We start from the raw sequence: 24,590 nt of genomic DNA, 5'->3' as shown, positions 1-24,590 counted from the left end.
ATTAATGATAGCATATTAGCATTTATTCAAATTTTTTGATGCTCTAGAAGATTTTAAAGTTTTCATTTGCTTTTTAACACAAATTATCCTGTGATTTCTCTGTCATTTTAAGTAGGTCATAGAATACCTAAATTTGAATGTTCCTTCCTTTTCCTGCAGAATTTTAATAGATATTGTGTATTTCAATAAATCAGCCACAATACTGAGGTTCTACTACAAAAGGACAATGGCAACAAAGTTGTATAAATTTGAAAGGTTTTTATTGTGGAAAACTCAATAGGTGTATGTGCTAAGTCACTTTAGTCATGTCCAACTCTGTGTGACCCCATAGACGGCAGCCCACCAGGCTCCCCCATCCCTGGGATTCTCCAGGCAAGAACACTGGAGTGGGTTGCCATTTCCTTCTCCAATGCATGAAAGTGAAAAGTGAAAGGGAAGTCGCTCAGTCGTGTCCGACTCTTCGTGACCCCATGGACTGCAGCCTACCAGGCTCCTCTGTCCATGGGATTTTCCAGGCAAGAGTACTGGAGTGGGATGCCATTGCCCTCTCCAGGGAACAGTTGAGGTGGTGGTTTAGGAGGGCGGGGCCCTCTCTGTGGGGTATGTGCGGTCACCGATGAGTAGTCAGGACGTATGTAGGGAATCTAAAAGTGGGCAGTATTACTTTACTTTAGTTGCTCGTTTATTGCTTATTAGTTATTAGATCAATGTAATATTATCACATGTATTTCCATGTTATATTCTGCACAGTTTAATTAATAGGATATTTTTAGGCGTGCATTTAATATTTAATACTAATGATTATGTTTCTTTTGACAATGTTTTTCTGAAATGAATAAATTTTCTGTATCATGAATTAAACAGTTCTTTTAGACTATCCTGGCAACTTACTGTGATGTGTTAATATCATGTTTGCTATGGAAATATTTTAGGTTTAAAATTTAGAATGGCAGAGTTTGTCCTTCATAACACAGGTTATTTGCATCTTCCTCGCTTTAAAGATGCTGTCTAGATCCACTTCGTTTTAAAACATTGTTGTTGTCCAGTCACTAAGTCATGTCCAACTCTTTGCAGCTCCATGGACTACAACACGCCAGGCTTCCCTGTCCTTCACTATCTCCCCAAGTTTGCTCAAACTCATGTCCATTGATTAGATGATAACAACCAACCATCTTATCCTCTGTTGTTCCCTTCTCCTCTTACCCTCAATCTTTCCCAGCATCAGGGTCTTTTCCAATGAGTTGAGTCTTGGCATCAGGTGGCCAAAGTACTGGAACTTCAGCATCAGTCTTTACAATGAATTCTCAAGGCTGATTTCCTTTAGGATTGACAGCTTTGATCTCTTTGTTGTCCAAGAATCTTGTGAAAGGAATCACATCTAACTTGACCATACCACTTCTGTTAACTGTTTGATAACTAATTTTATATCAAAATATTTTTCAGTCACTCAGTCATCTCTGACTCTTTGCGACCCCATGAACCGCAGCATGCCAGGCCTCCCTGTCCATCACCATCTCCTGGAGCCTGCTCAAACTCATGTCCATTGAGCCAGTGATGCCATCCAACCATCTTACCCTCTGTCATCTCCTTCTCCTGTCCTCAATCTTTCCCAGCATCGGGGCCTTTTCTAAAGAGTTGGCTCTTCGCATCAGGTGGCCAAACTACAGGAGCTTCAGCTTCAGCATCAGTCCTTCCAATGAATATTCAGAATTGATTTCCTTTAGGATTGATTGGTTTGATCTCTTTGCAGCCCAACGGACTCTCACGAGTCTTCCCAACACCACAGTTCAAAAGCATCAATTCTTCAGCACTCAGCCTTCATGGTCCAACTCTCACATCCCTACAGGACTACTGGAAAAAACAGCTTTGACTAGACAGACCTTTGCTGGCAAAGTAATGTCTCTGCTTTTTAATATACTGTCTAGCTTGGTCATAGCTTTTCTTCCAAGGAGCACGCGTCTTTAATTTCATGGCTGCAATCACCATCTGCAATAATTTTGGATCCCAAGAAAATAAAGCCTGTCACTGTTTCCATTGTTTCCCCCATCTATTTGCCATGAAGTGATGGTACTGGATGCCATGGTCTTAGTTTTTTGAATGTGAGTTTTAAGTCAACTTTTTCACTCTCCTCAAAATGAAGATTGCCCATTAGATTGCTCTGAGCTAGTTTCCTATGTATTTGCCTACTAACCCTTCTAGTATAATAGACTTTATAGAGTATTTAACAAGTAATAGAATCATGGGGTCACAGAGAGTTGAACGCAATTTAGCAACTGAGAAACAACAACAAAATAATCTTAAAAATTTGAGTCCAGATCTGCCAAGGCTTCATGTGAAGTGATTATGATTTCCTGAATTTTGGGTTTATCTTTTTATTCTGACCAGAAAAGAGGCACAGTTTTGAATCCCTAGGATGACTGTGGTTGACATTAGCCTGTTTATGTGGGCGGTAGAAACTTGCTGGAGCCATCAAGTTTCAGTTGACTGTAAGGTTGAGTTTTCACCACACCCTTTCACTTCAAGCTTTTGCATCACATTGCATGAGCCATCCTGCCTCCTGTATGCATCGATTTTAATTATCCACATCCCATGTGAGGGTTGCCCTTCATTCCTTAGTAAAGGTTGCTGTACTTGTGATAACCTAGTAACATTTCTCAAGTTTAAATAGTACATATCTATAATTATGTTGATTATTAGTTTTCCTTCTAGCAATAATATGTTTAGAGTTAATTCACTCTATGGTATTTTCTTATTGGAAAATAAAAGAAACTAGAAATAATGTTGTTGATAGATTTGTGTGTGTGTGAATAGAGACTTTATACAGTATATTAACATGAAAGAAACAAAAAAGGCAAAAGTTACATTTCATCCAGAATTTGGTTTTTAACTATGTCCAAGTAAACAGATGTCAGTTTTATCTACATACTAGTCATGTAAATGTGGCATAATGCATGCATGTATTCTGAGATTTATATTTAATTTTTTTCACTTGCTGACATTTTCTTCCAACTCAGTTCTTATTTGTTCAAATGGATTATTATTGTCCTTGTTCAAAGGATTTCAAATGTCTGTTGGTGGACAAATGGATAAACAAGTGTACTATAAGTTATATTGATAATTTGAGCCTTAAAAATGAATCAAATTCTGATACATGTAATTTGCATAAACCTTTAAGACATTATGATAAGTAAGCTAATAAGTCAGAAACAAAGACAAATGTGGTATGATTCTACTTATGAAGTACTTACAATAGTCAAATTCAGATAGTAGAACAGTAGTCGCTTGGGGTTTGGGGTGTAGTGGGCATGGAGGAGGAGAAATGAGGACTTTTCTTCTAAAGATATAGACTTCCAGTTTTTGATGAAAAAGTTTTGAATATGCTTAGTCATGTTGGCTGTTCAACAATGTATTTTTAATGCTAATGATTTGTATACCTAAAAATGATAGAAAAATTTTATGTACATTACACCACAGGTTTTACAAAACAGAGATTAGATACCTTGAAATATCTTGAGTCTATTTGGGATCTTAATGTCACTTTAGGGACACAGTGAAATCCAACTAGAAAGGATGTGGAGAAGCACACGATAGTGGGCTTAAGAGCACTATAAATTAGCATTAAAATAGCCATTATCTAATGTAATTTATAATTTTAATGACTCATTTTAGTCAATCTTTGCATATGAAGACATTTAAGGAAACTTCGACTGATTTTAAGAAGCATTCAGGTATTATGCTTCATTCTTTATCTGTTTCCTTGTTAAAATTGGACAGACATGAATCAGTTGAAACAAATTTGTTTACAAAGAACTTCAGAAAAGTCAAGTGAGAAAATAGGTTTGGTTGAATTATATACTGAGATTCCTAACACAGGAAGTCAGTTTCCATGTATGTTGTTTATTTCTATTTTAAAGATGAAAAGTGAAGTGAATAACTACTTAAAAAATTATACAAGGGGGTGATGAGCAATAGATGACAAAGTTGCTTTAGGTAGGAGCAGGCTTCATGAGGTTAATGAGTTTAAAATCTGAATATTTTATACTGACATGCAAATGAAGTATATTAAAGGTAAGAAAACTAATGTATTTTGTAAATCTTAAATTTCTTTAATGGAGAAGGCAATGGCACCCCACTCCAGTACTCTTGCCTGGAAAATCCCATGGACGGAGGAGCCTGGTAGGCTGCAGTCCATGGGGTCCCGAAGAGTCGGACACGACTGAGCGACTTCACTTTCACTTTTTACTTTCATGCATTGGAGAAGGAAATGGCAACCCATTTCAGTGTTCTTGCCTGGAGACTCCCAGGGACGGGGGAGCCTGGTGGACTGCCATCTATGGGGTCGCACAGAGTTGGACATGACTGAAGTGACTTAGCAGCAGTAGCAGCAAACTTCTTTAAATAAAATATATAAATGTTATGCTATTCTTGGACTTCCCTGGTGGCTCAGATGGTAAAGAATCCGCCTGCACTGCGGGAGACCTGGGTTCAATCCCTGGGTTGGGAAGATCCCCTGGAGGAGGGCATGGCAACCCACTTCAGCACTCTTGCCTGGAGAATCCCCATGGACAGAGGAGTCTGGCAGGCTACAGTCCATGGGGTCGCAAAGAGTCGGACACGACTGAACGACTAAGCATACATGCTATTCTCATCTACAGTTTCAAAGAATTAGCTTAGATCAGATATTTTACGCTTTACATATTTTTCTTCCTGTGATTCTTCAATGCTTTCAGATTTATTACCCTCCTTAATCCCCAGTTTTCAAACTATTTTACAAAAAGTGGGGGTACATGCCAGCAAAAATAGTACAGGCAGGATCTCCAAAAACATGTTCTTCCATAAAAGCAATTGGCAAAATTATCAGAAAAATCTTTTCAGAGTTCTGGAAATTAACCAAAGTATCGCAGCAACACAATGAGTGTTATGCAAGAAAAATAGTTAACTCTGAACAATAGTGAGCTTTGGGGCAATTTATCATACACTAGCCCTATGCAGCTCAGTGGTGGCCATAATAGGTAATATTCTGCATTTCTGGTGTAACATGGCATTCACTATAGTGAGCAAATAGAACAAGATCTCTTTCAAAGCCTTATTTTCATAGTATGGTCTTTATTTTACCTGTCTGAAGGGTTCCTGGAAGATCTACTTTCAACTTGGAGTATATGCTATACTAAAAGCCTTCTTCTCTTACAGCATGGTAAAAACATTTAGAACCAAGTGCTTTATCTTTGCAACTGCCTGGGGAGATTTATAACTACTGAAGAAAACATAATTTTTGGAGAAAACAGATTGACCAAAACAATCTTAAAAAGGAAAACCTGGAGAATGAGATGCCTGTAGTGGCTCTGAAAGGCCTCGGACGCATTGCAAGGAATCGAGAAGGCCACGCGCATGCGTGCCTGCTGAGGAAAGCCTATAGAAGACTGCAGTGTCTCCTCTGTGGCTGACCCTAAGGCCATGGACAGCAGAAAGTGGAAACTTAAGGTAGAGCTGAAAGTTATCTGGCTGAAAGTTGAAGGCATACAACATGCACACAAGCCCCTCAGCAAAGACAGAAAAATTGGTTCCAGTCCTTTCAGGAAATCTGATCAACAACTGCTAGACCAACCAAATAGACTCAAATGGCCACACATGGCATATAAAGATTTCTCCCAATTAGTACAGGAAATATCACTAAACAAATAGCAATGGCTATAGAGAACAGCAACAACAAACCCTGGGGAGAGGGTATAGTCTGATTTACAGAGTTGTCACATTATTTAAAATGTTCAGTTTACAAAAAAAAAAAAAAAAAAAAAAAAGTTTGCAAAGAAGCACAAAGGAATAGCTCATGCATGAGGAAAAAGCAATTAGTAGAAATAATCTGCGGAAGGTCACATGTTTTACTAGAAGAAAGCAAAAGTTTATATCAGCTGTTTTAAGTAATGTTCACAAGAGCTAAAGGAAACTATGCCCAGATGAGTTTTTAAAAATTATGAAAATGTATCTCAGAGAAAGTTGATAAGGAAATAGAAATTGTAAAGATGAACCAAATAAAAATTATGTAGTTGAAAAGTATAATAACCAATGGAAAAATTTACTAGAGGGGTTCAAACAATTCTCAGTAAACTTAAAAATATTGAAATCTTTTTCTAACTATGATGATATATTTCAGTAACTGGAGGAAAATTGGCAAATTAACAAAACGTAGATGTTAACACACTCCTGACTAACCAACAGATCAAAGAAGAAATCAGGAGAAATCTAAATATATCTTAAAATGAAAATGGAAACACAATACACCAAAATCTATGGGATGTGGGAAAAGCAGTTCCAAGGAGGAAGTTTATAAACATAAAGGCTCTATTAACAAGATCTAAAATAAGCCACCCAACTTTATACCTCAAGGAACTAGAAAAAGAACAAAGTCCACTTAGTATAAAGGAAGGAAGTAACAAAGATCAGAGCAAAAATTAATGAAGTAAATAGAAAAACAGAAAAAAAAAAATCAATGAAAATAAGACATTTTGAAAACAAACTTTTAGCTAGACTTATCAGGAAAGATGACTCAGTTTTATAAATCAAGAGGGAGACACTGAAATTGATACCACAGAAATACAGCAGATCATGAGAGACAATATGGGAAACTGTATACCAGCAATTTAGACAGTGTAGAAGAAATGGGTAAATTTCTAGGCACATACAGCCTACCAAATTTGAATCATGATCAAAATCTGAACAGACCAAGAGACCGTATCATTAAACAAAAGCCTCATGACCAAAAATGTCTAAAATGTCTAATCAGATGTTTTCATAGGTGACTTCTGCTGAATATTTAAAGAATTAAATAGCAATTCTCAAGCTCTAAAAAAAAAAAGAAAAATTGAATACTGTAGGAGAAAACATTCCAAAACCATTTTAAGAGGGTAGCAGTATTCTGAAACAAAAGATAAGGATAGTATTTAAAGTGAAAGTCGCTTAGCCATGTCCAACTCTTTGCTACCCCGTGAACTATACCATCCATGGAATTTTCCAGGCCAGAATACTGACGTGAGTAGCCTTTCCCTTCCCAACCCAAGGATCGAACACAGATCTCCCGCATTGCAGGGTGGATTCTTTACCAGCTGAGCCACAAGGGAAACCCTCGTATAAAAAAGAAAATGACAAACCAATATCTCAGATGAATATAGTTGCAAAAATACTCAATAAGTATTAAGAAACAGAATTCAACACATTTAAAGGATCATATACCATGATCAAGTGAAACATCCCTGGAAGTCAAGGATGGTTGTCAAATGTAAGTCAATAAATGCAATATACTACATTAATAGAAACAAAAAACATATGATTATCTAAATAATCTTAAGACAGTCACGTAGATGGTTTATAATCCTAAGATTCATATGCAACCACAAAAGAGCCCAGATAATGAAAGCAATTTCTTCTTAAGCAGTGAGTACCACACTTCAAACTGTATTACAAAGCTAGTAACCAAACCATAAAAAGACATAGATCCATGGCACAGCATCAAGTGTCCAGAAATAAACCTACCATACACAGTTAATATTTGAAAAGAGATGCTAGAATACTAAATGAGGAAAGGATGGTCTCTTTAAAAATGATGTTGGGAAAACAGATATTCATATTCCAAAGGTTGATATTGGGCAGATATTTTATGTCACTCATGAAAATTAACTTGAAACAGATGAAGGATTAAATGTAATATCTGAAACCATAAAACTCCTAAATAATTCAAGGGAAAAACTTCTTGAGTTTTATCTTGGCAATGATTTTTTTTTTTTGATCTGATACCAAAAACACAAGCAAAAACAAAAATTAAATAACTGAACTACAAACTAAAAGGCTTCTACACAAAAGTAACAGTCAAAAAACTAAATGCAGCAACCTATGGAATGGGAGATAATACATGCAAGCCATATCTCTGGATAAGGGGCTAATATTCAAATATAAGGGACCTAAATAATTTATTAGCAAAAACCCCAATACTAATAATCTGGTTTTTAAATGGCCAAAGAACTTGAATAGTCATTTTCTCAAAGAAGACATAAAAATGGTCAACAGTGCTTAATATCACTAATACAAACCATAACCCCTAGATATCACCTCCTGCTGCTACTTCTGCTGCTGCTAAGTCACTTCAGTTGTGTCCAACTCTGTGCGACCCCATAGACGGCAGCCCACCAGGCTGCCGTCCCTGGGATTCTCCAGGCAAGAACACTGGAGTGGGTTGCCATTTCCTTCTCCAATGCATGAAAGTGAAAAGTGAAAGTGAAGTCACTCAGTTGTGTCCTACCCTCAGCGACCCCATGGACTGCAGCCTACCAGGCTCCTCCGTCCATAGGATTTTCCAGGCAAGAGTACTGGAGTGGGTTGCCATTGCCTTCTCTGAGATATCATCTCCTATCTGTTACCAAAAAGGCATGTGATAAGTGGTGGTGAAGATGTGGAGTAAAGGGAACTCTTGTGAACTGTTGGTGGGAATATTAATTGGCTCAGCTACTATGAAAAAATAATATGGAGGTTCCTCAAAAAATTAAATAAAGCTGTTTATTTAAAGCATTTATTTATTTAAAGCAATAAAGTATATGAGCAATTATACTCTGGATATTTATCCAAAGGAGATGAAATCACTATCATCAAATTGGATAACAAAGTGGATAACGAAGTAGATAACACACCCCTGTGTTCATTATAGAAATATTCACAATAGCCAAATGGAAACAATCTAAATATCCATCAATGGATGAAGAGATAAATATATATCATAAAATGGAATATTGTCCTGCTATAAAAAAAAGTAAATCTGTTCATTTGCGATAACATAGATTTACCTTGAAGGCATTATGTTAACGGAAATGAGTCAGAAAAAGAAATACTGAATGATTCCACTTATGTGCAATGTAAAAAAGTTGAATTCATAGAAACTGAGAATATATTAGTTGTTGTCCAGGACTGAGGGGTGGGAGGATATGAGATATTAATTGTAACTACAAATTTTCAGTTTCAAGAGGAATAAATTCTGGTGATATACAGCATAGTGAATATAGCTAACACTACTGTATTTTATATTGAAAGTTGCTGGTAGAGTAGATCTTAAACATTCTCACGACCACCACCACCATAAAGTCATCATTATGTGAGAAGATGAATGTGATAGCCAACATTTGGCCAATATTTCTCAATATATACTTGAATCACATGGTACACCTTCACACCGTACACCTTAAACTTACAGTGTTATGTCAATTTTATCTTAGTCAAGCTGGGGAAAAAATGTCTAAAACAACTTAAACTTCCCACCTTAAGAAATTAAAAAAGAAAGCAAGCTAAATCCAAAGCAAGCAGAATGAAGTAAATGATAAAGATTAGAGGGAAATAAAGAATTGAAAAATATAGAAAAGCAAGACAAATGGTGGGTTTTTTTGTTTGTTTGTTTTTTTTTGAATGATCAAAATTGACAGACCTTTAGTTCAACTGACCAAGAATAAAAGAGAAGACTTTAGTTACTACCTTCAGGAATGAAACTGGACATTACTACCAAACTTCCCCAGTGAAAACTAAATTTAGGGGGATATTATGACCAATTGTATGCCAACAAATTAGGTAACAAATGGACACATTGTGAACAAGATACAAAATACCAAAACAGATTCAAAAATGAAATCTGAACAGTCTAATAAAAAGTAAAAACACTGATTAGTGATCAAGACAGCTTTCCACAAAGAATATCGCATATCCAAGTGGCTTCATTGGAATGTTCTGCCAAATGTTTAAAGAATACTAATTCTTCAAACTATTCAAAAAAATAGAAGAGGGTACACTTACCAACTTAAGAGGCTGGTTTTATCCTGATACCAGAATTAGACAAAGTATCAGAAGAAATACAGATCAGTATCTCTTACCAAGATGGCTGCTATAAACCTCAAGAAATACTAGAAAATTCAATTCAGAAGCTTAGTAAAAGGAGTATAACCCATTACCAAATGGAATTTATATCATGACTGCAAGATTTGCTTATCAATACACTATACCAATAGAATTAAGGGATACAAGAGATATGGGCTCAAGCCCTGGGTCAAGAGGATCTACTGGAGGACGAAATGGCAACTCACTCCAGTATTCTCAGTTGAAAAATCCCATGGACAGAGAAGCCTGGCAGACTATAGTCTGAAGGGTCACAAATTGTAGGACAGGACTGACTAAACACACGTGAAGAAAAATAGACATTTCAAGTTATTGAATTTAGTGCTTTTCTATGTATGGGAAGATGCTAGAGTCTGAGTTCATTGAAATCATTCCTTTGATATCTACCTCAGCTATCTGGGGCCAGTATCCTGTTTCGGGCTTTCCCTGGTGGCTCAGAGATAAAGAATCTGCCTACAATTCAGGAGATGCAGGTTAGATCTCTGGGTCAGGAAGATACCCTGGAGTAGGAAATGGCAACCCACGACAGTATTATTGTTGGGGAATTCCATGGACAGAGGAGCCTGGTAGGCTACAGTCCATGGGGTCTCAAAGAGTCGGACACAACTGAGCACACACCAAGGAAACAAATGCATAGTCATATTGGCAGATGTAGAAAAAGGAACTTAATCCAACATCCATTCATGATAAAAAAAAAAAAAAAAACAAAAAACACTCAAACCAGGAACAGACTCTATCTTGCTTAGCCTAATAGATGGAATCAATGATAAACCCATAGCTAACATTATACTTAGTGATCAAAGAACTAAAGGTTTCCCTCTAAAAACAAGACAACCACTCTCAACACTTCTATTCATCATTGCACTGGAGGTTCCAGCCAAGGTAATCAGGCAAAAAGAAAAAGGAAAAAGCCCATTTATATTCAAAAGAAAGATATTGAGCTTTATTTGCATAAAACATAATCTTACATACAGAAAACTATGGAATCCACACATATTAAGAAACTTTTAGAAGGAGTTCAGCAAGGTTGCAGAGTACATGACTAATAAGCAAAAAAATCATTTGTATTTCTCTATACCAGTTGTTACTGGATGAACTGTAGGTCCTCCAAATTCATATGTTGAAATCCTAATACACAGTACCTCAGAATTTGGAGATCAGTTCTTTAAAGAGGGTATTATATTACCATGAGGCTGTCACTGAAGGCACTAATCCAGTCTGAATGGTGTCCTTATAAGAGGAAGTGTGGACATAAAGACTTACACAAAGAGACTTAAGGGAAGCACTTGCACAGAGCCAAGATTATGCGAGGGCACTTAGAGAAGGTAGTTGTCTGCAAACCAAGGAGAGAGGCCTCAGAAGAAACCAAACCTGCTGACACTTTGATCAAGTTTCCAAAACTGAGAAAATTTATGTTAAGCTACTCAGAGCATGGTATTGTTTTGGCAGCCATAGCAAACTAATATGCTAGCCATGAACAATTCAGAAATGAAACTAAGAAAATTCCATTTATAATAGCATAAAAAAGCAATTACGAATAAATATAACAGAAGTACAAGTCTAGTACACTGAAAACTCCCATCTTGAAAGAAATTAAAGACTCGATAAATGGAAAGACATTCCATATAAATGGATTGCAAGATTTCTTATTGTTACCATGGCAAAAGTCTCCCAAGTTAATCTACAGACTAAGTTTAATCCCTATCAAAATTCCAACTACTATTTTCGCCCAGTAACCAGAATAGCTTGGTACTAGTACTAGGATGCACATATAGATTAATGGATAGAATTTAGAGTTCAAAAATAAACCAGTCTATGACCAATTGATTTTCAACAATCATGCCAGTTCATTCAGTGAGAAAATTATTTTGTCAACAATTACCAAGACAGTTGTATAGCCACATACAAAGAAATAATTTTGGTCCCTTTCCTCATAGTGAATCCAAATATTGAAACAAGATGAATTAGAAACCTTAAAAAAAATAGCTAAAATTATAAAACTCTTAGAAAACAGAGGTATAAATCTTTGTGACTTAATAATAGACTTGGGTTTCGTATATATGGTACCTAAAGCAGAAACAATGAAATATATTTAAATTGATTTTAAATTAGATTTTTTTTAAGTTGTGCATATAAAGACACTATCAAGAAAGTGAAAAGGCAGTCCACACAATGGGAGAAAATGTTTGCAATTCATATATCTTAACAAGAGCCTAGTGTTCAGAATATATGAAGAGCATTTACATCTCAATAATGAAAAACACCAACCCAATTAAAAATGAGTTCCCTTGTAGCTCAGTTGGTAAAGAACCCACCTGCAATTCAGGAAACCCAGATTTGATCCCTGGGTTGGGAAGATCCCCTGGAGAAGGAAATGGTAATCTACTCCAGTATTCTTGCCTGGGAAGGCCCATGAACAGAGGAGTCTGGTAGGCTACAGTCCATGGGGTTGCAAGAGTTGGACACAGCTTAGCAACTAAACCACCAACTAAAAAAGAGCAAAAGAGTTTGGAAAGACAGTTCTTCAGAGAAGATATACTAATGCCCAGTAAGCAACTGAAAAGATGTTTAATAGAAAAGGCAGAGGAACCAGAGATCAAATTGCCAACATCTGCTGGATCATGGAAAAAGCAAGAGAGTTCCAGAAAAACATCTATTTCTGCTTTATTGACTATGCCAAAGCCTTTGACTGTGTGGATCACAATAAACTGTGGAAAATGCTGAACGAGATGGGAATACCAGACCACCTGACCTGCCTCTTGAGAAATGTGTATGCAGGTCAGGAAGCAACAGTTAGAACTGGACATGGAACAACAGACTGGTTCCAAATAGGAAAAGGAGTTCATCAAGGCTGTATATTGTCACCCTGTTTATTTAACTTCTATGCAGAGTACATCATGAGAAACGCTGGACTGGAAGAAACACAAGCTGGAATCAAGATTGCCGGGAGAAATATCAATAACCTCAGATATGCAGATGACACCACCCTTATGGCAGAAAGTGAAGAGGAACTAAAAAGCCTCTTGATGAAAGTGAAAGTGGAGAGTGAAAAAGTTGGCTTAAAGCTCAACATTCAGAAAACGAAGATCATGGCATCTGGTCCCATCACTTCATGGGAAACAGATGGGGAAACAGTGGAAACAGTGTCAGACTTTATTTTTCTGGGCTCCAAAATCGCTACAGATGGTGACTGCAGCCATGAAATTAAAAGACGTTTACTCCTTGGAAGGAAAGTTATGACCAACCTAGATAGCATATTCAAAGGCAGAGACATTACTTTGCCAACAAAGTTTCGTCTAGTCAAGGCTATGGTTTTTCCTGTGGTCATGTATGGATGTGAGAGTTGGACTGTGAAGAAGGCTGAGTGCCAAAGAATTGATGCTTTTGAACTGTGGTGTTGGAGAAGACTCTTGAGAGTCCCTTGGACTGCAAGGAGATCCAACCAGTCCATTGTGAAGGAGATCAGCCCTGGGATTTCTTTGGAAGGAATGATGCTAAAGCTGAAACTCCAGTACTTTGGCCACCTCATGCGAAGAGTTGACTCATTGCAAAAGACTCTGATGCTGGGAGGGATTGGGGGCAAGAGAAGAAGGGGATGACAGAGGATGAGATGGCTGGATGGCATCACTGACTTGATGGACGTGAGTCTGAGTGAACTCCAGGAGTTGGTGATGGACAGGGAGGCCTGGCGTGCTGTGATTCATAGGGTCTCAAAGAGTCGGACACGACTGAGCAACTAATCTGATCTGAAGTAACTGTTAGTCGCTCAGTCGTGTCCGACTCTTTGCAACCCCAAGGACTGCAGCCCACCAGGCTCCTCTGTCCATGAGATTTTTTCCAGGCAAGGATACTGGAATGGGTTGCTATTTCCTTCTCCAGGGATCTTCCCAACCCAGGGATTGAACCCGGGTCTCCTGCACTGCAGGGAGATTCTTTACAGACTGAGCTACAAGGGAAGGGAAATATAAATCAAAACCATAATGGGATACCACTTCATACCAACCAAGATGGTCATATAAGTATTTTTTTAATGGGAAATAACAAGTGTCAGTGAAGAGGGCAAGAATTTGGGACCCTGGTACATTGCTGATAATTTTAAAAGATGTAGCCACTATGGAGGACAGTTGGTCATTTCCTCACAAAGTTAAAAAGACTCAGTGTATCATCCATGTATCCACATATATTGTAAGTGATGTCACAGCATCATTAGTCATAATAGCAACAAAGTGGAAACTATTCAAATGTCCATCAGGTGAATATATATAATGTAGTATATCCACTCAATGGAATATTATTTGGCAATGAAAAGGAATACAGTATTGATACATGCAATAGCATGGATGAACTTTGAAAACACAGTAAACGAAAGAAGTCAGGCCCAGAATCACATATTGTCTGATTTTATTCATGTAAGAGATAAAGAACAGGCAAATCCATAGAGTCAGAAAGTAGATTAGTGGTTGCCAGATGCTGGGCCAGAGGAGGACAATGGGAAGTAACTATTAGTATGAGGTTTTGGGAGTGATGGATATGGTTCTGGAAGTAGAAAATCCACTGTACACTTTAAACGAATGAGTCTAGAGCTATGTATGCCAATTAAATTCTACATCAATAAAAAACTCAAGTGATGAAGATGCAAAGGAGGAAATTTAGAGAAAAGGAAAACAAGATGAATGCAAAGTGAGAAAAGGAAGTGCAGGAGATGCCTTCAAGGCTGAATATTGGTCACGTGGTGGTTTGTGTGCAGAGCACTTCAGCAGTGAACACAAGGCCCACGACCTGTGCTAGGTGTAAGGGTCTCCACCCGGGGTTTGCAGAAGCACAACTTCTGCTGGGTCCCACACTTAGAAAACATATTTCTTGAGGTTCAGACATATTTTGATCAGTTCCGAAAAGCCTGGGTTGACAATGTCCACAACAAATCAGCATTTTCAGAACTTTTCTGAGTGTTTTCTATTAGGCATTATGCAGCATATTCCTTAACATATTTCATTTATTAATTCACTAAGTGCTTGCTGAGTACTTGCCCATTTTCCTTTTTAGCAAAATGCAGGAGTTAAATTTATCTTTGCAAATAACCGAGGAATAAGGTCTATGTTGCTAGTACTCATTGTTGCTACATGAAAAGAAATGTCAGGTAATGCCCTCCCCCTTTTTAGGGGTTGCTGGGTAGCACCCTGCAGGCCTATAAGCCTTGCAGTGACCCAGCCCCAAAGATGAAAAAAGAACCTGAAAATGGGACCAGAGTTAATGACACTGGATAGGGGATCTTATATGTCTGAAATAAAGACTCCTGGAGCAACACCTCACTGTGTATGGCAGACAGGACATGGCAGCCATATTCAAGGCAGCTACCATTTATAGGGGGAATTGACATCAGGTTGGTTCATCAGTTACCAGGGAAACCAGCAGCCTGGGAATGTCCTTTATAGCCCCTCAGTTTAAAGACCATCACAAGGGCAAGTGTTTCTCTTTAATGAACTAGCAGGTGGAGCCATTCTGGCCTAAGGATGAGAACAATCACTAGCTCGGACAGGAGACAAACAAGTTCATATAAGTAGGGTATACTTGAAGCAGGGACTGGTCGACCAGGGGATGTACAGGCAGCAAGAGAACAGCCATCTTGAGTGGCTTGACCATACATCACACCCCTACACACTGTTCACCACCCTTACAATCTTGGTCCACCCCTCTTCTGCGATATACCTAGCTTAAGTATGAAGAGGAGTACTGCAACCAGATACCACACATAGAATACAGAGTCTAAGAAGTGGGCAAACTTTGGAGACAGGTTCTTATCGGGTCAATTTTTTATGGACGTCCACAGGAGGACAACAAGGGCATCTGGCCAGAGACCCCGCAATCAAATTCATTTGGCAGTGAGTGAGGCCGCTGCTGTTGCCCAGCCCACAAACAGACTCCCTCTACTTAGGCAAGGGGCGAAATACAAGATAGTTAATAGGTACAATACAGGGAAGACTATGACCATTAAGCAGAACACAAGCCATAAACAGCATTCTGAGATCATATCATTCCTACCTGTAGTTTTCGCCCTGGCCTGTCGTACCCACAGCCAACGTCAAATAGACTGGAGAGATAGAATAACAGGCCACAGGTTAATATAATGGTCTCCTTTGGGGGACCAGATTACTTACCTTAGTCGTCTTCAGTGAGTCCAGGGAAAAGACAGGTGAAAACTGCAAGGACCTTTCTAATTCTATTCCACACATAGCTAGCAAACCCAAACTATTGAGGATTTACCTGCTAGTCCCAGGGTCACTTTTTTATGTTCCTCGGGGGTCTAGGCTGATGGTGAGAGCAAAAGCGAGTTACTGTCCTGACCTATAACTGGCAGTCATCTTTTGGTGTCAACAGTTGAATTCTGAAGGTGTTGACTAGTAGCCTCTCGCTTAACGTGAGGTAGGCTCTGAGACGATTGTTCTTGGAATGTTCGGTTTTATAGTTCCTAGGGCTTGAGTTAGCCTCCTGGCCCACAAGTTGAGAGAGCAGGATAAAATGCAGAGAGCAGGAGAAAATGCCAGCATATGTCATTTTCATAGACCTATTTCTGAACTTTGTGGTAGGTGAATTGAGTTCCTTGGTCACTATGTCCGTGGGGTCCCATATGTTGCACAGAGCTCTTCTATACCCTGAATAGGGGGTTTTTGCATTACTCGATGACTCACATAGGCATTCTGTAATTCCTTCCACCTGCTGTAATGCATTGCATATTGCATGTAGCTGTTGTTCCTTCCTACTGTACCGTTCCTTCGCCGCTTTCCATAGCTGTGACGAGAAAGGGTACACTCATTTTGCCATTGTCACAGCGCCTAGCCAAACCCAGGTGACTGCCCATGTCTAACTCACAAGTCTGTTCCTGAGTTAGTATCCTTAAAGCTTGTGTCTGTAATAGTTTAGGGGCAGTGGGTCAGGGGTGTGCTTGCATTTTGTGAATACTCTATGACCCTGTTCTGTCTGTATTCACCAGTCATCCCTGTGTAGTCAAGATGAACCACCAGCACAAGACTGCTCCTCTTAAACTTGAAAGACTCTGAGATTAACAGGATATTATCACCATAATGGAAGAGAAAGATCTCTCTAGTGGTAGATAGCTGCCAGAGAGTCCCCCATGCTGGGTGGATGGCCACCTTGGGACTAACCCCACAATCTTCCATTCCCTGTTATATTTTCCTGACATCTTTGTACTCAAGGGATTTTCCCTGGCATCCCAACTAGCTCACCAGCTTCTGAGTCATACTGGGCAAGTCCACAAGCCTTGTAGTTCACCAGCCTGGACACTGAAGAAAGAGCCCCCAAACAGCGACAGAGACATCAATAATACTGGATAAGGGAGCTCACCTGTCTGAAATAAAGGGTCATGCTGTGACACCCCACAACGTACGACAGGCAAGCGACATGGAAGCCATCTTTACTACTATTTATAGTAGTAGAGTAGCGGCTATTTATAGGGGGAATTGCCCTTAAATTGACTGTCAGTTACCACGGGAACCAGCAGCCTGAGCCTGCCCCTTACAGCCCCTGAGGTTAATGAGCATCAGGAGGGCAAATGTTTTCTTCTAATAAATTAGCAGGTGGAGTCTTTCTGACCTAAAGATTAGAACAATCACTAGCTGGGGCAGGGGGCAGGCACTTTTGCCTGAGTGGGGTGTAGGTGAAGCAGGGACTGGTTTAGCAGGGGCTGTACAAAGAGGAAGAGAACAGCTATCTTGAGTGGCCTGATAATATATGGGTGTGCTGCTGCTGCTGCTGCTAAGTCGCTTCAGTCCTGTCCAACTCTGTGTGACCCCATAGACGGCAGCCCACCAGGCTCCCCCGTTCCTGGGATTCTCCAGGCAGGAACACTGGAGTGGGTTGCCATTTCCTTCTCCAATGCATAAAAGTGAAAAGTGAAAGTGAAGTCACTCAGTCATGTCCGACTGAGCCATGGGATTTTCTAAGCAAGAGTACTGGAGTGGGGTGCCATTGCCTTCTCCGATGGGTGTACTAGTCCATTTTAATAATTTGTTTTCTACTATTTTGAACTGCACATTTTTGTACTTTGCAATTTACTGGTCAAAAAACTTTAGCTTATTAAGATTCAGAAGACAGTATAAACATGTATGCCATTTTAATGCAGTATGTTATTTCATTATGAGTGAGCCAAATATAATTATATTTTAATTTCATCTAAATAGTAAATGTACTATTGACATGAGGATAAAAGGCATTAAGTACTCTTGCATACTTAATGTCCCTAAAAAAAAAAGAGTGCTACTAGCTCTCATGTAATTTCTTAAATGCATATTTCATTCAAAACACTCTGTTCATAAAAATTTTACTTAAGATTATAAAAGAGCAAAAAGCTGAAATATCCAGAAATAGTATAATGAATTCTCAGTTGATTCTGAGAGCAGAAGTCAAACAAGGTGAATAAAAAACAAGGAACTACCTATTGACCCAACAATCCTACTACTGGGCATATACCCTGAGGAAACCATAACTGAAAAAGACACATGTACCCAATATTCACTGCAGCACTATTTACAATAGCTAGGACATGTAAGCAACCTAGATGTCTATTAACAGATGAATGGATTAAAAAGTTGTGGTACAATGGACTATTGTACAATGGGATATTCATATATGTATATTTTATGTATACAATGGAATATTGCTAAGTCACTTCAGTTGTGTCCGCAACCCCATAGACAGCAGCCCACCAGGCTCTCCCATCCCTGGGATTCTCTAGGCAAGAACACTGGAGTGGGTTGCCATTTCCTTCTCCAATGCATGAAAGTGAAAAGTGCAAGTGAAGTCACTCAGTCATGTCCAACGCTTAGTGACCCCATGGACTGCAGCCTTCCAGGCTCCTCCATCCATGGGATTTTCCAGGCAAGAGTACTGGAGTGGGGTGCCATTGCCTTCTCCGACAATGGAATATTACTCAGCCATAAAAAGGAACGTATTTGAGTCAGCTCTAATGAGGTGGAGGAACCTAGAGCCTATTATACAGAGTGAAGTAAGTCAGAAAGAGAAAAACAAATATTGTATATTAACATAAATATATGGAATTTAGAAAGATGGAACTGAAGAACCTATTTGTAGGGAAGCAATGGAGATACAGACAGAAAATAGACTTGCATACACGGTGGGGATGGAGAGGGTGGGGGAAGGAGAGGCTGGGATGAATTGAGAAAAAAAAATCAGCCAAGATGAAGAAAGGACTCTTGTAATTGTATACTAAAGATTAGTTTTATCAAATGGTGAGGGAGAGGAAATGCCTTAGATCTGGAGGAAAAGGTCGTAATATTAGATTAGGACTAAATAAAAGGAATCCACTAATAGTAATTTCCCATTTGTTGTTGCTGTTCAGTCACTCAGTCATGTCTGAATCTCTGTGACCCCATGGACTGCAGCACGCCAGGCTTCCCTGTCCTTCACCATCTCAGAGTTTGCTCAAATTCATGTCTGTTGAGTCAACGATGCCATCCAACCATCTCATCCTCTGTTGTTCCTTTCTTCTCCTGCCTTCCATCTTTCCCAGCATCAGGGTCTCTTACAATGAGTAGGCTCTTTGCATCAGGTAGCCAAAGAACTGGGGCTTCAGCTTCAGCATCAGTCCTTCCAATGAATATTCAGGGTTGATTTCCTTTAGAATGGACTGGTTTGATCTCCTTGCTGTCCATGAAATAACAATAATAATGTCCTGAAATAACAATTTCAGGACAATAACAATCCACCCAGGTTACAATAAATAATGAGTACCCCACAGCCTGTATTACATCTCAATTCTTTTCTAAGTGAGCATGATGGTTTCTTGAGTATCCTGTTAGCCAAGTTTCAGTTCAGGAGAGATGACAAAGTTGGAGGTGGGATGAGATGGGTAATTGTAATTACCTTCAGGTAGATAGTACTGCACTTGGAATGTGCAGAAATGGCTCTGAAGGTCAGTATACATAAGGGGCTGTGAACAGGCCTGAAATCTGTATAGACATTATCTCAGGTGCTAATGAACACCCAAAGTTCTCTGTTGGCGAGAGTGATTCTCACATACAATTTTAAGATCTTAAAAGGAGGGTGTTCAGTGAATTTCAGATCTTTTGTCATGGACAAGGAACTCAAGTACTGCTCCATGAAGATTGCTGATTCATTTGTTCCTTGAGAGGTTAGTTAAAATTAAGCCAGTGAGTAAAAAACAAACAAACAAAAAAATCCCAGCAATTCAGTTCTTATAACTACAGTAAATAGAAACAAACCCCACTCACTGTAACTCTTCTCTTTCTAGTGAGATGGAAGATGAAACTTTTTCCTTCGAGACATCTTAATTTGTTTCCCTGAAAGTGAAATAGATTATTCTGTGGTGAAATACGTATGGCAGACTTAGATCATTTAGGCCACAAAGTATGCTACCTTTAATTAGCAGGATTTTATATGAGTAATGAACTTTCCATTTCACCCTGAACATACCATCCTATATATATCTTAGTTATTTGTCACCTGCTATAATGTAAAGGAAAAATAATTTTTAACAAATAATCATTGGTTGACATTTAAGGCAATGTACCAAAGCCTAACTTTATTATGGTGGTGCACTTCTTTCTTAGTTCTGAGCACTAAATCATCATGCATGATTGAATTTTGCTTACCTGCATCTTCTCCCATACTTAAGTATTTTCTGTGTGGGCTGCTCTTCAGAATAAGATGTACTTATTCATAAGATATGAGTAAAATGAAACAGCACCATTGAGATAGACAAAACACACAGAAGCCTCTCCAGAGTCACTCTGAATTACCACTTGGCTCCCTTTCAATTTTTGGCATCAGATTTCCTCTTAGGGTATATAGCTTCTATCAGGAGGGCAAAGCATTGCTGACAACAAACAAAAATAAGCACTGCTAATTTGCACATATAATAATAAAGGAAAAATAGAAAGAAAATGATACCCGGGAGAGGCAGGGACTTGTTTCTTCTTTGAAAAGCAGGAAACACCCATTTTTCTACTGTGAAAGGGGACAGGGAAACACTCCAGACTAAGAAAGAGATGCTCTTGAAATGGCTCCTGCTGGGTCCCCATGATTTTGCGTATAAATGGGACATGGAGCTGCACTGAATGTTTTATTTCTTCAGGGATTCATGAAGTAGTGAGGTCACCAGGGATACAGAGAAAAAAAAAAATCAATGTTAATTAAATGACAATCAGAATTTGATAGGAAGATTACTTTTTTCAACTTAATGTTAAATAGATAAGTATCTCAGGTACTCAGCTTTGGGTGTAAGCTTACCCAGAACTTAAAAACGCTTGCCTGGGCAGAAGTAAAAGAACCAGGTTGTGTAAATAAGGTGAAGAGGGACAATCAACTGGTTGGAAGAAAACTCAGGAGAGAGCAAAGAGCATAAAAAAGTGTGTGTGCATAACATTTGCAAAATAGATAGCAAGTTGAGTATGGGGTTGAGGACAACAGGGTACACTTTTTGTTTCTCTTCTGCTCACCAGCCAAGTAACCATGAGAGAGGCATTCTTTGGGCATCAAATTGGAAGAGTAGTTTAATTATCTGGCTCCACTTACAGTGGGTATTGAGACAAAATTAAGGTGATTATGGATGGCACCCATCAATTTTTCAGAGCATGGAAAAGACTAACGGGACCGTTTGTACCTAGAACATTGGAGCGACTTCTCCATTTGATTTATAACGCCTTCTCTCCTCTTCCTTCCCTTTCTTCTCTTTAAGAAGCATAAAGTCATGTACTTCGTGCTAGGCACTGTTCTCAACTCTTTAATTATTCCGTATTAACGCATTTAATCCAATGCAAGCACCTTATAAGGGTATAACTACAATTCTCCCCATTTGATGGATGGGGAACTGAGACACGAAGAAAAACAAAGCCATTTAGCTAATCAGTAGGGGAGGTGGAATCCTAACTCAGTCTGGTTCTAGAATTTTAACCGATGCGCTGCTTCCCTTTCTTTTTTTGTAAATCTTTACCCCCGTTAAAATAAAGTTAACTATTCAAAACAAGACGTAAACTCTTGAGAGGGTTGGAAAGGGTTAACGCTGAAGCACTTCCGCGAGCTGAAAAAACAAAAACAAACGAGCCAGCGAAAGCCAGTTAAAGCCCCCGTAGGAAATTCTGTGGGCCTCCTGTTTCTTTAAACTCTCGCTTTCGCTCCCGCTGACACTTTATAACAAAGCCGCCACGGCGGGTCCGAGCCGCCGCGCGCTCCCTTCCTCCACCGGCCCCGCGGGTCTGGGGTCCGAAAGGGCTTCGCTGGGTCAGTAACCGAATTGGCTTGGGTTTGCTTTCTCCGCACCCCCCACCTCCGCAGCACACGCCCTCCCAGGAATGGCGAGCTGTAATTAACCCTTTAGCGCCCAGGAAGACCCCGTCGGCGGCGAGTGGCCCCCGGGTCGGCTGCTGGGCCGCAGAAGCCCCGCAGACGGGCGTGAGAGCCGCCCAGGGCCAGGTGGGTGCGGGCGCTGCTGGCCCGCCGCCGGTGGGGGCGAGCCGAGTGCGGGGATGGCGCCCGAGCGGCGCCGAGGTGCCGTCCGGCACTCCCCTCCTCGTTCGCCTTTCTCGCCTCCTCTCCCGGAGCTCCTGGCCGCCGAGCTGCCAGGGGCACGCCGGGCTGGAGTTGCCCTCTCACTCCCCCTTGCTTTCCTCCCCGGGTTTAATCTCTCGGCGACTCCTCTGCCAGCCCCGAGGAAAGTGCAGCCATTGGACAGGTCGGTGCTAGCTGCCGGTTTCGGGGAGGAAGGTGGGAGACGCCGGGAGGAGCCAGGGGGAGGGAAGGAGGAGGCGGGAGGAGGGTGCAGCGGCGGATCTGGCAAATTGCGAGCCGCCTTCCCTCCCCAAAGTGTGGAGCAGGAGCGCGGGGGAGCGCGGCGGCGGCGGCGGCGCCTCCTCCGCCACCAAACTCCGGGGCTCGGGTCCACCTCCTCCTTCGCCAGGAGGAACCCTATCCCAGTAGGTTTCAGTCTGACTTTTCCCTCCCCGTTTCTTCCCCCGTCCCCACCCCCCTTTCCCAATACATTTTTCTGCCTTCGGACCTCAGACTGCTGCAGCCTGAGCCTGCCCAGGGCTCAGTTCTTAGGGGCTTCTCATCCCTCCGGCTGCGGGCGAGGACGCGCGCCCTGCGTCGGGCGAAGAAAAGAAGAAAAACTTGTCGGAGGGTTTTCGCCAGCCGGCTGTTAACCCCCTTCCCGCAAACCTAAGCCTCCTTAAAGGGGGCCATCCCAAGACTGGGGAAAGTTCCTTCCGAGCCCTCTTCGATTTGGAGGAGGCACCCGCGCTGGCTGTGGAATTAGATCTGTTTTGAACCCAGTGGAGCGCATCGCTGGGGCTCGGAAGTCACCGTCTGCGGGCACCGGGGTGGCGCTGCCTGTGCGGAACAGAGAGTTTGCCAGCCCCAGCTGCAAGTGGCCTCTCGTCTCCGCAGTTGTTCTGTGTCTGGGGTGAGGACTGCGAGTGTTGTGGGAAGTTCTGAAGGGAGACCTGGAGGTCCGGAGAGGACTGCGCTCCGCTCGCACCCCCTTCTTCCTCGTCCCGGCTCCTGGGTGTGCGATCCCAGAGAAATTTACAAAGGCCTCTGCGTCCCTCCAAGACCGGTCCGCAGCATTCAGCCCTGTTGTCCCCATTCCCAACGGGAGCCCCGGAGCAGCACAGGGCGCCGGGGAAGGACTGGCGGGGAGCGGGAGATCGCGGCGGCGGCGGCATGGCGAGGTTCCGGAGGGCCGACCTGGCTGCTGCAGGAGTTGTGTTACTTTGCCACTTTTTAATGGACCGGCTTCAGTTCGCTGAAGGGAAGCCTGGAAATCAAGTCAATGGTAAGATGCACTTTCGCTTGTTGCTTTCCTGCCCGGTCGAAGACCTCTCTGGTACCCAGTTCTCCACCCACCTCCACTCCATCTATCTGCCCTTGGTAAAGTTACTGCAATTGCATTTCAAGTAAACTTGAGCTTCTCAGATGAGCAGAAGGTTGGCTGGATGAGTAGGGTGGTAGGGACTGAGGGTTTTTCTTAAGGATTTACCACTTGCTTCACCTGAGCGGTAAGCAGGGGATGGTACTGTCTTCCCCCGAGGCGTCCTGAGAGGGCTCGGTGTTAGAGGAAACGTTCCCGCGGATACCTCCCCAGGAGCTGGCATCCTGGTCCGTGTCCTCCCGGGCTCCTCCTCTTCCCCTCCTCCTTGCCTCCTGCCGAGATAAACTAAGGGGGGGGGGGGGGTGCATTGTGGCGGATGTGGTGACAGCCGGGGATTGCAGCGCTCCCCTCTGCTGGAGAAAATTCCCTGTGGCCGCACCTTCCTCCCGCAGGAGGTCCCAACCTCTGCTCGCTCTTGCTATCTGGGGCTGAGCCGGCGCTGGAAGTGGGGCGGGGTGGGTGCGGCGGGACACCGGGGAGGGGAGGAGGTGGTAGAGGTGGGGTGGACGCGCCTCTGGAGACCAACCACCCGCCCCATTGTCCTCCGCCGGCCGGCTTCGCGGACAGGCCTGAACGTGCAGGGGTTCCTGCGAGTGGCCTGGCACTGCCCCCGCGCGGAGCCCGGGAGCCCCGCACAGCCCAAAGGAGGCGCCCCTTGCTCGGGCGGCTGCGCCAGCCAGGTGCGTGTCCAGCCCAGGACCGCGCCCCCGGGGTCGAGCGCTGAGCCTGCGATGCAGCCCTGGGCCAG

General features: G+C 41.5%; 1 protein-coding gene and 1 long non-coding RNA gene across 6 annotated transcripts in view; one reads left to right on the top strand and one right to left on the bottom strand.

The window, feature by feature from the left end:
- Window positions 1-19,541: 19,541 nt before the first annotated feature.
- LOC123329259 lies at window positions 19,542-22,645 on the bottom strand. Of its 2 annotated transcripts, none has more exons than XR_006544643.2 (4): window positions 21,578-22,645; window positions 20,866-21,043; window positions 20,187-20,255; window positions 19,542-19,599 (listed from the first exon to the last, which is right to left on the bottom strand). It is a non-coding gene; the product is annotated as an uncharacterized LOC123329259 (long non-coding RNA). The 2 variants fall into 2 exon arrangements; XR_006544644.2 differs by having other exon boundaries at window positions 19,569-19,627.
- A 984-nt stretch (window positions 22,646-23,629) lies between these two features.
- The window catches only part of PLXDC2 (plexin domain containing 2), a 427,345-nt gene continuing 426,384 nt past the window's right edge, over window positions 23,630-24,590 (top strand). For all 4 annotated transcript variants that reach the window (XM_025264436.3, XM_025264435.3, XM_044928172.2 and 1 more), the window contains exon 1: window positions 23,630-23,746. In XM_025264436.3, coding sequence (XP_025120221.3) covers window positions 23,635-23,746 — 112 coding nt within the window. In that variant the 5' untranslated portion in view covers window positions 23,630-23,634. The remainder of the gene's footprint in view (window positions 23,747-24,590) is intronic.

This window comes from Bubalus bubalis, chromosome 14 (assembly GCF_019923935.1).
Source record: "Bubalus bubalis isolate 160015118507 breed Murrah chromosome 14, NDDB_SH_1, whole genome shotgun sequence".
In the NCBI taxonomy this organism is placed as follows: domain Eukaryota; kingdom Metazoa; phylum Chordata; class Mammalia; order Artiodactyla; family Bovidae; genus Bubalus; species Bubalus bubalis.
The sequence above is the reverse complement of the archived record's forward strand: the minus strand, read 5'-3'. Positions and strand labels throughout refer to the sequence as shown.